General features: G+C 41.0%; 1 protein-coding gene across 5 annotated transcripts in view; it reads right to left on the reverse strand.

Annotated features, from left to right (window-relative positions):
• Positions 1-1577: 1577 nt before the first annotated feature.
• Positions 1578-14168, reverse strand: part of SVEP1 (sushi, von Willebrand factor type A, EGF and pentraxin domain containing 1) — a 1063460-nt gene continuing 1050869 nt past the window's right edge. For all 5 annotated transcript variants that reach the window (XM_085641350.1, XM_085641349.1, XM_085641348.1 and 2 more), the window contains one exon: positions 1578-2100. In XM_085641350.1, the coding sequence (XP_085497476.1) occupies positions 2070-2100 (31 nt within the window). In that variant the 3' untranslated portion in view covers positions 1578-2069. The remainder of the gene's footprint in view (positions 2101-14168) is intronic.

The raw sequence follows: 14168 nt of genomic DNA on the forward strand, positions 1-14168 counted from the left end.
TTATGGTCTGGCTTGATAGTGAAGCTGTCGCCAGACAATTATGTGAGTTCCACTAGAGGGGCGTGGGGGGTTTGGCTCCACCTACATATTGGAAAACAAGAGTACATGTTTTGATTGGGAAGATGTTGTGTGTTTCAACAAAAAAGGTGCTTGCCCTCCACCAGCTGTGATCATTTTGTTTATTTATCCAGCATCCAGCAGGCTGAGGTTGATCTTTCAAGGGCACATACATGGCATTGTAATGCTGTAAACGTGTCTTAGATAACTACATAATTGATGGTGTTTGTCGTTCTCTGGTAACAGTACAGTTGTGAAGAAGACCGTCAATAGCCTACATGGATTTTTAGATCTGGCTTGACAGTGCAACTGTCACCTGACCTTTTAAACTACACTAACATTAGTCGGGAGTTATTTGCTTCCACACAAATACATACACTACTTACTTTTAATGCTTCACATTACCATACAACATTTCTTTAAAGCCAGACCTATTGGCATTGCCAATGCTTGTTAAATAAATGGATTGCAGCTCCATGGCAGATATGGTGAAGGAAGTAGGAACCCTATTGTGAACAACTACTGAAATATTTTATGTTCGGCATTTTGATATGTATGTGTATAGACAATAAATATGATCCTAGTCATACTTTTTATACCATAGGTCACTTGTATGATAAAGAATATTAAGTACATATTGATAAATTGATTAATATTAGTAAACTAAGTTTGTTTGGTTCTGAGGCTGAGAGATAATATTCTTTTTTTTAATTAACAGCACATATTTCACTGTGTGCACTTTTTAATATCAATCTTTTACATTACTTTACATTACCATGAATATTTATTGGAGGTATTTTTTAACCAAAAACACTTATTGTGGCCAATGTTGTTGCTGTTTTATCCCTATCGCTGAAGTTGAGCAAGGTGCTCTATCTGGTCGCATAGCATGCCTTTACCACTTACAAAAATGCATCTATGTTGTCAATTTCTGGCCAGACATTAGTAGTACTTTTTATCCCATTTTTGTTAAAAGTAAGGATATATACACAACTCTGCCTTTTATCATATTTCTCTTAGGTGCTTCATCCATATCACATATTTGGATGTATGACAGAACCACGCATTCTGTTGTATAATTCATGACATTACAACATGGCCGTTGCCACGTAAAGGCCATTACCATGCATAACCTTTGCCACACATGCCTTGACAATGCATTTGCCTTTACCATACATGTCTTTAGAATGAATTTCAATGTAAAAGCATGAATCTTAAGGGCAAGTTTTGGTGGGGCAGGAGAACAACCAATTAATGGCAGTGCTTCCATCTCTCCAAACCTTTATGCTTCCTGCATACTTTAAAAATAAAGGTATTTCTTACTGGTATACCCAAATGGACCACAGACATCATGAAATATCAGTAATCATTGATGTTCCTCTTTCACATCAAAGCCACAGTTTGTTCTAGCTTACCAAGAATGAAGAATCCAAAGTAGACTTTTGAGAACTAACACCTATTAAAGTGAAACCTAAAACTCTGTCAGCAGCAGAAGGAACATGTTTTACATTAAATATATATAATATGAAAATATTGATGATTTATTAAAATTGAAAACATGATACATAAATATTTCACACAATAAAACAAGAATATTTTAAAGCTCATGTGCTAATGTAGTTCATTTTCCATCCGTTTGCATTAAATCTACTTCCATTTGTTGTTAGGACAATCAGTTTATAAGTCGCATGGATTGTTACATCTTTCTGAAGCTTTTTGTCTCAATAAAAAATGTTCACTATGCAACAAAAATCGAGATGTATATGTACAATTGACTTTCTCAAACACAAATGTATCAGAAGAGATTTACAGGAGCAGCAAAGTTGCATTTGACTGCAAATAACAAGGGAGCTTTGAAGCAAAAGACCAGAAACACAAATGTAACACAACAAAATCTAAAAACGCTGCTGCATGGAATGCAATCTTCTGCTTGTGTTATGGTGTGTTGTCGAAGGCTCCAGTCTACTATTTGAGGGTTCAATATTTTCCTACGCAATCGCGAGTTTTTTCATCTAAAAGGGATAAAAACCGGGCTTCCTTTTCCTGAAATAGGAAAACAAACACAGGCATATATAACACATATATTATAATGTAAATCACAGTTAACTTGTGTTTGATCATAAAAGAGTAGCCAACATTTTGAAACTTTTCAAAACATTATAATTTTCAACTTTCTGCAGTCATGCCTCTGAAGCCAACTTTCACATTCGTTACTTGAAAGCATGCTTGTGATGTCACGTCAACACTAAATGCTCTTATAGTGAATACATAAACTATCAGTTTCCTGTGCTTAGCAGTAAAGGAAAACTCTTGAATGAATGACCCATATTCGAAAGTCATGTCAGATACACGTAGAAAGGTGACACTTCACATCGTTACATCTGTTTGTTCATGCGTACACCGTATACATTATTCACAAAAAATGTTCACCCATTCAGGCATAATGTTTATAAGCCTGCATAAGTGTAATTTATGCACTGAGCAAAATATCTATGTTTTGATTATGATGGCCCATCCCTCCATCTGAATCATTAACTAAACCACACACTCTCTCGTTGGCTTTTGTGCTTGCCACTTACTTTTCCTCAGTTTCTCTTGGCTGTAGCATACTATTTCCTGTTGTTCCTCGAGTGTTTGCTCTTATCAGTGTCCTGATGCCCAAGCACTGTTTTCGTCCACTTTTGGTGAACTTTTTATATGTTTTACAGAGTTTCGCTCTCCCTTCTTCTTTTTCACTTAGCCAATGTCTCTAGTACAGCAGAGCCGTATCGCTCAATTTAAAAAAATCACCCACTACTACTACATCAGCTGAGATCTTCCCTTTTAGTCTGTAAAACTGGATGTTTTACTGGCTACAACTCCCATCAGTCCCTTGCTTTATGTATTTGTACCTTCTTGCTTCCGTCCTCAGTCCCTCCTTCTCTCGTGCTTTCCTTTGTTGATTTTTTCGTTATTTATTCCTTTCTCTCTCCTTGTAACATAGTGCTTCTTTCCCTATTTCTTTTGTACCACACACACACACACACACACTCTGTGTTACTATTTTATCCACTTGTTTATCTCTGTCTTACCTCTCTCCCCCTCTGCCAGGTCCTTCCTTCTAACACACACTCACTTCCAACCAGTCCCCCCTCCGTGCCTCTGCATTCTCTGTATTGTCCCCACGCTTATTTGTTATTCTCCAACAGTGTCCCACAAAGAGTAAGGCATTATTATTTTCATTACATCCGTCAGTGAGCATGCACACCTTGTTCATGTCACACCCATAACTTCTGGTATTTAGGTACCTCCGTTTACATTTTAGTTTACCATATCAGTTTTACACCTGCTCACCAAGCTAAAACTTACAACCAAAAAAATATTAATAATCACATAGGGGAAACCAGCAGCAATTTGTAGCCAGATGCAAAGAGGCAGCCAGGCTGTAGCTGTGGATGGAGAGAATGGAATAGAGTAGAGCAGGACACGGCCCAGAAGTGCAGGGGGTTTCACAAGGGGACGTTCACAAATACAACCCGTTGCAGAGTCCATAACGCGTCAGTTGAGAGGAATGTGCATCTAATTTAAACTAAATGCACATACATGTGCTCCCGTCAAGAGCAGGAGGTTTCAACTTCTGGATGTGTATATCTAGCACACATTTAGTGCATACTTTACGCATTTAAGTTCTTAAACAGCCTCCGTGTTGCAAGATTGTGTGATCTTTGTCCTACAAGTGATATCATGACAAGAAACCTCGACATATAATTTATCTGGGACATCTTACTGCGTAAATGCGTAGATTGTATACTTAGCACATGTCAGTGTAGGAAAGCATGTGTTACCCTGTCACATATACATAAGCTGTGCTATCAAGATTAGCAGTTGGAGCCTGAAAATTACCAGATTCGTGAAATTAACATAATGGCCCCGTAATTTTTTAATGATGGCCTCAGTAATTTCTTTTGACACCATATGCCTGGCTAAGAGAAACGTTACTACTTCCATTCAATTTAGTCTGCATAATGTATCATTTCGAAAAGTAAACGGATACACCCTTCAAGAGGGTGATAATGCACTCCCAAAAGGGAAGGGCTCCCCAGGGGACCGCTTCCCCTTTGCAAACGCAGGGGAAAATATTTTTTAGGGGCAGGCAGTGGTCCTAGAGACCACTGCCTGCCCTTAAAAAATGAAATGAAAACGTTTCATAATTTTTTCTTTTTAAATGCCTTCCGTTTTCCTTTAAGAAAAACGGGCTGCTTTTAAACAAAAAACCTGCTTTATTAAAAAGCAGTCCCAGACATGGTGGTCTGCTGAGCCCAGCAGGCAACCATCCCTGGGAGGGCCAGCCATTCCCAATGGGGTTGCAAATTGTGAGTGGCTCATGAATTCTCGAGCCTCGCATTTTGCGACCCCATTGGGAATTGCTAACAGTGTCTCTGACACTGTTGTACATTTGCTTTTGCGACTCGCAAATTGCGACTTGCAATTTTTTGTAATTTGTGACTCGCAAAAGCAAATGGTCGTACATCTGTCCCTTAGATATTTCAATATTTTACAAATGCATTTTTTATTTAGATAATGTGTACTGCTTGAATGTTGCTCATGTGTTCCTTCCATACACAAACTTTGTATACTTTTCATTAGTAAAAGTTAAAGAAAAAGAGTAAATTAAACAAAACGTTCACTGGGAGGAGTAGAATGACTTATGTTTGATCTGTACAAATTATAGTTTCGCAGAGAAACTCAAAACAAGCATGGGCAAAGCCAATAGGTCTGGCTTGCATTTTGAGTCATGGCTAAAATATTTAATACAAGTTCTGCAGTGAAAAAACAAATGGTTTCTGAACACAGTCCATTTACGAGATAAAGGCTTTACTCTCTGATGATTCAGTCTACTTTTGTGAATGTAAAATAGTCCCTCATGCACTGCAGCATAGTCACTCCATAGGAGGCATAATGACATCCCAAATAGCCAAGAGCATGACATAAGAGAGAATTTGTCAATGCTTGTTACAGGTGCTCACCTCCACTCCAATCCACCTTTGGTCTTGGACATTTTCAGCCTCCTCCTCCACCTCTCGCTCAAAGCCTTGTCACTCGGGATGCCATCCAACTATGTGATGGGAGCAATACCGCTCATTATTGTAGCAGGATTCAAGGATCTACTGCAGGATTTGAGGTTCCAGGAATTTGAAAATCTACTGCAGGTTTCAAGAATCTCAGAAATCGATGATCTACTGTAGGATTTGAGGATCTGCACTCCATAAAAAGTACACCAAGGGATTGCCAGATGCTTTTCTTTCCTATCTGTTAATGAGAGGTTGCCTCTGCTTGGGCCCCAGCCTTCACCCGTATTTCTGGTTCTGCAGTCAAGATTATCATCAAGCTATTCATCAGTAACCACTGCAAAGAAGGTCTCTCTTTTCAGTGCTTCTAGAAATTCCTTCTGCAGCATCACCTCAAAGATTTTTGTGTCATCTATTGAAACATTTGACCTAGGACATCTCTTTGATAGACTGAGCTGCTCAACGATGGCGGACTGGATGGCTTGACAACGACACATCGCCTTCATCGCCAAAGGGTTCATCCACGAAGTCTCGCTGACTGCATGGATTGGAACAAACCCATCGCCTCCATCCATGAGATTGATGCGGCCCTCCTTGACTCCTCGCATCGAGTCTTCAACATGACGCTTCCTCCATCTAAGGTACTTTTTCAGCGGGACCTGCACGAGTCCAGGTACCTGGCCTTCCCACCGTCGCTATCAGCCTGAACTTTAGGGTTACTCCTTCTAGCGTGATCAGATGTACCCGTTTGGCACTTTATGACTCTAAGCACTATATTTCCATTTAATGTTTAAAAATTCATAACTCTGGTTCTATTAATTGGATTTTTGTCATTTTGGTCTTGTTTTACTCATAAAAGTATTATCTATTATGATAACCATGTGTGGAGTATTTTTGGGGTGTTATCATTGTGTTACTGTTTGCTGCACACATACTTTATACATTGCTTCTTAAGATAAGCCTGACTGCTCTGTGCCAAGCTACGAAAGGGTGAGTACAGGTTATCTTTTAGTGTGTATCTAGCTTATCCAGATTAGGGTGGGGATTCCTGCTTGGACGGGGAGCATACCTCTGCCAACCAAAAACCCTATTTATAACAATGTGTATGTCTTCATGTCTTGTGGAATGTTACCATTCAAGCTAAATTCATTTGAATAATTTTTTTTGTGTATTTTAAGTTGACATTAGAGCTGAAAGTAACAGTGGTCTTGTGTTATATATAATATAAAACACAGTCACTTGTGAGAGACTACAGAAAATCCAAGAGAACCTCCATCTGATGAGACAAGCTGTGTAACTACAAATTGACAACATCACTTGTATGCCTTCTCTTATATCCCTCTTCCCACCTCTTCATCATCAGCGCCAAGCACAGTCTTGAATGTGTTTGGGACTGTTGACGGGAATGAGATTGGTGGGTTTCACATCATATCCAGAGAAACATTTGGATCCACAGATTAATGGTGAATTGAGCTTGACAGAAATACTCCTCAGGGCAGAGCTGAAGCCCACTCTATTTACATTTAAAATGTAATGGGTAACAATAGATCTTAAAATAGCTGCACTGTCAAACCACACCTAATTGGATGCTCAAATGGGGTCCAATTTTGGACGTAAACCAAATATTTGAGAAACCCTCAGGGTTTTCTACAAAAATACAATTTGAGTGGGCAAAACTGTTGTACACATATGTAGAGCTTTGTTTTCTCTGATTCCATCGCAGTACTGAAGTCTGTGTAATGTAAATATAGAACTTGCTGGATAGATTCTCCAACTATTTCTGCTGGCATGGCCATGAACGAAAATATATTTAAGAAACAACACAGAGAGCTTGCAGCTAAGAGAGTCCAGTGCCATCATATCTGCCCATTTATTTCTCCCTCAGCACATCTGTACCTTCCCTGACTTCTAAGTAGTATTATCATATTTCCATGCCAAGTAATTTTTAGTGAATTTACTGTTGTTGCCTATCGCTTTTGAGAGCCTAGTCAATGCATCCACAACACTTTTAATAAAAAAATATTCTGAAATTTAGTTTCCTTTCTGGTCAGAAGCTGTAAGGGCATTCAATGACTCTTACGCACACAGGAGGGGCACACTTGCAAACAGCCTCTGATAAGGATCAGCAGGATCTCCAACCCTTGGTGACCGGTCCGTAAAGCCACAATCAAGACCAGGTCAATGAGCACATTCGGCCCACAATAAATCTGTTTAGCTGGAACCAGCAAGTGTACCCCTCATCCCATGATTAGAAGGTCCAGAATTTCAGCCCTAGCTAGCATTGCACCAGCAGCTCTAGTAGCTCTGGCAAAAGAACAGAAGATTTACCCGTTCTGCCCCAAAAGGACCTGCAATTTCATATCATAAGAAAAGAGGTTATTCAGAGGTGATGGTTAATGTCTGCCTGAGTGCTTCAATGGCTTTGTCAATTCACAAGTAAGAAATACACAAAGGAACTAAAACACAAAATACAAAAACAAACTATTGGGCAATTCAAAAGGACTAATTTTGACAAAATAATGATGAATAAAAAGACAGGCATTGTCTGTAACAGGCAGCAACAGCAAAGAAAAACAGGGGTACAGGAAGAGAAGAAGATACTAATTGCTTGACAAAGAACAGGATAACAAAAGAAAGCATAGGTTGGCAGTAGCCAGGACCTGCCTTAGGATTATATATAGATATATATATATATATATATATATATATATATATATATATATATATATATATTACCTACTGGCGGTCGCCAGTAGGTAGTTATAGTTAGGACCACGTTTCCATAGGAAATCCGCAACATTCTATTTTGAATAACTTTGGCGCCGGTTGACGAATCCTCGCGAATTTTTCAAAATAGGTGGGGCGCTACGCTCCGCTCCTACCCTGAAAGTCTCGGGGGGATTCGTCAAGCGGGGGCTGAGATAAAAGGGGGGTCCCAAAACGCGTTTTTCCCATGCATTTTTCCATAGGACCTTTAGACACAGCTACAGCCCGAACGGCTGAACAGAATTACTTGAAATTTGGCAGAGAGGTAGTCCTCAGGTCAAGGAAGTGCCTTTTGTAGGTTTGGTGTAAATCTGTTCAGTAGATTCAGAGAAAATAGCCTTTAAATCAATATATATATCTGAGCCAGCGTACGGTGCGCTTACGGTGCGCTTACCGTACGCGTACGGTGGCGTGCGCGAGCGCGATTTTGATTGGCTGTTAGATCTTAGTAAACATTCGAATCGGTCGAAACCAGGAAGCGGCGGCCGCCATTTTCTCTCTCGCTCTCTGAGTTGGGCAGCAAAAACGATGCCAAAAAATGTCTAAAGAGGCAGTTTCTTGAGATCCTAACCACCCAGCATTGATATATGGGTCCCCAAACAACCCCCAAGCCCAAATAAAAAAAAAAAAAAATTTCGGAAAATCGCCGATTACGCTTACCGTACGCGTACGATAAAAAATTGTAAAAAAAAAAATTATCCACACCCTCCCCACCCCGTGTGCAAATAGTGCCCGAAGGGCACCATTTGTGCATGGCTTATTACAGCTAAGAAATAAACAAAGAATAAATTTCACAAAGATGCGCATAATATGTCCCCCATGTGCGCACGGTGCGCGAAGCGCATCGTGTGTACATGGCCCATCCCGCATAACGTGGGCACGCGGTGCGCGCAGCGCACCGCGTGACCACCGTGCGTGCACGGCACTAACTGCGTAAAGTGCGTAAAGTGCACGCACGGTGCGCGAAGCCCACCGTGCGCGCACGGAACGAACTGCGTTAACTGGGCGCGCACGCCACGAATGGCGTAAAGTAACTTAGCATTTAAAAAACCGTACAAATTCACTGAAAAAACATAGGTTTCACACACGTTATAGTTAGGAATTAGCATTTAAAAAACCTTTCAAATTCACTGAAAAAACCATAGGTTTCACACATGTTATAGTTAGTTGTACATTTCACTCGTAAAAAACCAATGAAATTCCCCCGTTATAGTTAGTGCAGGCAACTATAACTCACGCGACCGCAATCTTCTGCTGATGACATATGTGTCTTTATGAAAAAAAAATATTTGTAATATATGTATAGCTAAAATTTAATGGAAGAAGACATGGGCAAATAAGTGTCTAAATACAGTATTAGCATCAGCAGAGGATTGCGGTCGCGTGAGTTATAGTTGCCTGCACTAACTATAACGGGGGAATTTCATTGGTTTTTTACGAGTGAAATGTACAGCTAACTATAACATGTGTGAAACCTATGGTTTTTTCAGTGAATTTGAAAGGTTTTTTAAATGCTAATTCCTAACTATAACGTGTGTGAAACCTATGTTTTTTTCAGTGAATATATATATATATAATCCTAAGGCAGGTCCTGGCTACTGCCAACCTATGCTTTCTTTTGTTATCCTGTTCTTTGTCAAGCAATCGTGCACAAAATATGCCGATTTGAAAGCATGGCTTCTGAAGAGAGGAACAAAATCCTTGAAACGCGTAAAGCCTAGAAGACATACAAACGGAATGAAAAGCTGCCTGTTATCGAGAAAATAAAGGTTGTTGACCTTACCTGCAGCAGAGTGCGGCCTCGTTCTTGCTGGTGCAATTGTTGGGTCATATATATATATATATATATATATATATACTGAAAAAACCATAGGTTTCAGGGGTGTTATAGTTAGATGGACTTTTCACTTGTACAAAACCATTGAAATTCCCCCGTTATAGTTAGTTCAGCTAACTATAACTCGCGCGCCCGCAATGCACTGCTGATGACGTCACATATTACATCACTCATGACATGGTCAGTGACATCACTCATGACATCACTGATGACATCATCCAGTGAATGTGTGTTTTTCTGAAAATTAAATATGTTTTATATATGTATATCTCAAGGTCGATGGAAGAATAAATGGGTATATAAGTGTCTAAATGGATGATTTGTTTTTGAAAAATTGATTGTGTAACTGACTGATTAAGTGTATCATAGTGAATACATGGCTCAGTGAGTAATGTTTAAATATGTAAATATCTGTATCAGTCTCTCACTTTGTGTATAAGTGGCTGCATGGGTTGGTGAGTAGCTACATGGATGTCTATATAGGTTATTAGTTGGTTTTTTGAGTATCAGTCTGAGTGTCTGCATGGTTCGGTGGGGGGTATTACGTAGTGCATAGGTGCATGAATGAGTGACTCACTCTTTGTATGTGTTGAAGACAGCATGTGTGCAGGACTGTATGGGTGGATGAGTGTGTGTATGGGTGTGTTAGTGAGTGAATGACTGTCTCAATAGTGTCTTTATGAGTAACTAGATATGTTTTAAACTAGTATATGTGACTATTGGTGTATATAAGTGAGTATATGTGAGAGTGAGAGATTGAAAGAGTTCCTGTATGAATAAGTATGTGTTTCTATAAGTGATTGTTTAAAAGACTAAGTATGTGTAAGTTTTCGTAGAAGTAAGTGTGGTGGTGTGTGTATAACTGTATATGCAAATAAATGTATGTTTGATTCTTTATTAGCATGAGTGACTATGTGTGTGAGTAACTCTATGGATGAGTGGCATTGTGTAACAGGATGTATAGGTGTATGAGTACATATGATGAGTGAATACATGTATGAGTGACTGTATAGGACTGTTGGTGAATGAGTGGATGTGTATGTGGATCTTAGAATTTCTGAAGAGGTTGTTGTAACTGGTATTGGTATGTCTATTGTTTTGAAAAGTTTAGTCTCTATTTTTGAATGTGTGTATCAAAGGTTATATTAGGGTGAGAGGAGGTCTGCCGCTCTATCACAAGGATAATGTCATCAGTGATGTCATCAGTGATGCCATTTGAGATGTCATCAGTGATGTCATGAGTGATGTCACTGACCATGTCATGAGTGATGTAATATGTGACGTCATCAGCAGTGCATTGCGGGCACGCGAGTTATAGTTAGCTGAACTAACTATAACGGGGGAATTTCAATGGTTTTGTACAAGTGAAAAGTCCAGCTAACTATAACACCCCTGAAACCTATGGTTTTTTCAGTGAATTTCTGAGGTTTTTTAAATGCTAATTCCTAACTATAACGTGCCTGAAACCTATGGTTTTTTTCTGTGAATTTCAAAGGTTTTTTGAAATGCTAATTTCTAACTATGCCTACAGAGATAGGACATGTGAAGAAAGAAGAAAAAATGCACAGAAAGAAAAAAAAGAAGTGCAGAAAGAAGCAACAGAAGTCCTCAAAGACGAAGAAAAGTGCAGGAAGAAGGATAACGTGCAGAAAGAACAAAAAGAAGAGCAGAAAGAAGCCTTGTTGCAAAATCATCCTGTACCCTTAACTTTTTCAGACGGTTACTGGTGGTAACTGAGTCTGACTAACCAGTCCTAGAGCCAGTGTTATGTTAAAAGACACTTAGAATACAGTGAAAACACCTACATACACTAGGGAACATTATGCGTTGGGGTCCCCCTGTGATTAGCATGACCTCCTCTGTAAGCCCCTAGTATATAATAGGGCAGGGGGATTAAAACTACCTCTTAAAATAGGCCACAGGGCGTTTTTGCACACGTTAACTCAGGCCCCGTCCCCTCCCTTCACCACTGTGTAAACACGCCCTGTGTCCGTTTTTAGTTGGGAGATTAAGTTCATTTGAATCCTGAGGATCCCTAGGGTCCAACTAGCCCACTAGGTACCTCCAGTAAGTGCCACAGAGCTGCGTTGCAGAGAGGTGTAAAAAGTGGCACGGCCTGGACCACTTCTCTGCAATGCAGCTCAGTGGCGCTTTCTGGAAGCACTTGGTGGGCTAGTTAGCCCCCAGGGGCCCTCAGTATTGAAGGAAAATTATATCCCCAATTTAAAACGTGCCATAGTGCGTGTTTGCACATCGTCACCTCAGGCCCCGTCCTCTCCCTTCACCACTGTGTAAACGCGCCCTGTGGCTGTTCTAAGTTGAGAGATTAAGTCCCCTTGAATCCTAAGGGTCCCTATGGTCAAACTAGACCACTAGGTACCTCCAGTAAGCGCCACAGAGCTGCGTTGCAGAGAGATGTAAAAAGGGGCTTGGCCTCAGAACACCTGTCTGCAGCGCAGCTCCCTGGTGCATACTGGAGATGCCTGTTGGGCTAGTTGGCCCTCAGAGACCCTCAGTATTGAAGAGGAATTAATTCCCCAACTTACAACTCGCCAGGGGGCGCGTTTGCAGAGTGCTGCAAGGAGGGGGCGTGGCCTCCGGCACGATGCCAGTCTTTTATTTATTTTAATTTTTTAAGAAGGGGGGCTGTGTGGTTCCCCTTCTTATTCTAATTTATTGGCCCTGATGACCCCACCCCCCAGGGCCTGTCTCCTAATTATATTTTTTTGACCCCAATCCCCAGGGCCGGCCACTGTTTTTTATTATTTTAAAAAAATATATATTTATAGACACACCTAGGACATGCTGGACAAACCGTACGTACCTATCACCATGACGATTTGCGTGATATTCATTAAAAGGCGACTATGCATACAATGAATCCACATGGAATGTATTTACACCACTAGTGAAGCTCTGACATGTCTGATGCCCTACCGTGCCTAATCCCGGTAGACACCCTTGTCGTTTATTTATACAAACATGGGTAGCTATTCACGGGCACATTTAATACACATGCACACCAAGCCATTCAAAGAGGATTCGACAAAAATTCGACCAAAACTATGCAAGAAACCCCCCTCACGGTTAATAAAACACACATCCACTGCGGGATGTGTAATACTTTTTATTTTACTCTCTGGAAAGGGGACGAACATCACTTGAGAGTCACAGCGCGCTCCTGGCAGAGCCCAATGCTGTGTTACACCCACCATTGCCTGCTGAGTGCCACACAGCTCTGTGTTGTATTCCACTAGCTAGTGCATATGCTATGACACTCTCTAGCCCATGTGCAATGTAACACCACCCCGTGAATATGTCATGCCACACTTGTCTTCGCACGGGTTATATTGCCCCATCTAACGTGTCTTCCTCGATGCCTATGTTATAATGCACAGTGCTATGCCATACATATTACAATCTGGGATCCATATCTTTGTCACAGTGCATATGCAACGTTACACTCCCCAGCACATATTTTATATTACAACTTTAGAGACTAGTTAGGTTACACAACACTGCCCTAAGCATATTACACTCCAAGGCGCATATCGCATAGCACGCGCTAGTGCCTGTGCTATCTCACACTCTCCAATGAATCTGTCATTGCGCACAATGTATTGCATATTATATTTCACGCCCGGTTCATCTTATATCAAACTTTTTGGTGCATAGTTTATACCATGCACTATATCTAGTTTTCATTTTCAATCGTGCTCTCAGTACTATGTTCTATATAACACTGTGTTCACCTACCCTTTTCACGGGCATTACATTTTGCGATAGGGGGTGGAGGGTCAGGGGGTGTTTCTGCCAAGTGAGCCCGGACTCACAGTCACAAACGTCCTCTTCTTCCTGAATAAAAGTGAGATTATGCTGCATACTTGTTCATATTTTAAGTAGTTCGCACAGACACACGTTTTAAAAACAATAAAGTTCCTAATACCCGCCTTCTCTGAACAGTTAGCTTGCTGCCCCATCCCCCTCCTCCCTATCCTCTGTTGTGTGAATCCATGGACTAGCCTCCTCCCTCCTGCCATGCATGGTCTGATGTGCTGCCACTGCCCTCAATTTAGTATGATGTACCAGTCCACTCCTCCTGCCCTCCATTGCCCAATTCTATGCCCCATCATTGACCTCCTGCTTAAACTCTGTGCTTAGCTTGCTGCCCCTATTCTCCTTCCCCCTGCCCTCCGATGTCTTTGTGTATGCCCCTGCTCCATCCTTTTTGCCCACCATGTTCCATCGACCTGCCACTCCTATCTACTCTGAGTGTTCTGTTGAGCTGCCACTCCCCTCCCACCTGCCTAGAATTGTCAGATGACTGTAACCTGTCCCTGCCACCTCCACCCTGCCTGTCCACATGCCATGCCCCTATCCTCTTCCTCCTGTCCTACATGGTCCATTGTACTGCCACACCCTTCTGCCCTCCCTGGTCTGTTGTGCTGCAACTGCTCCTC

Source organism: Triturus cristatus, chromosome 2_2 (assembly GCF_964204655.1).
Source record: "Triturus cristatus chromosome 2_2, aTriCri1.1, whole genome shotgun sequence".
Lineage (NCBI taxonomy): Eukaryota > Metazoa > Chordata > Amphibia > Caudata > Salamandridae > Triturus > Triturus cristatus.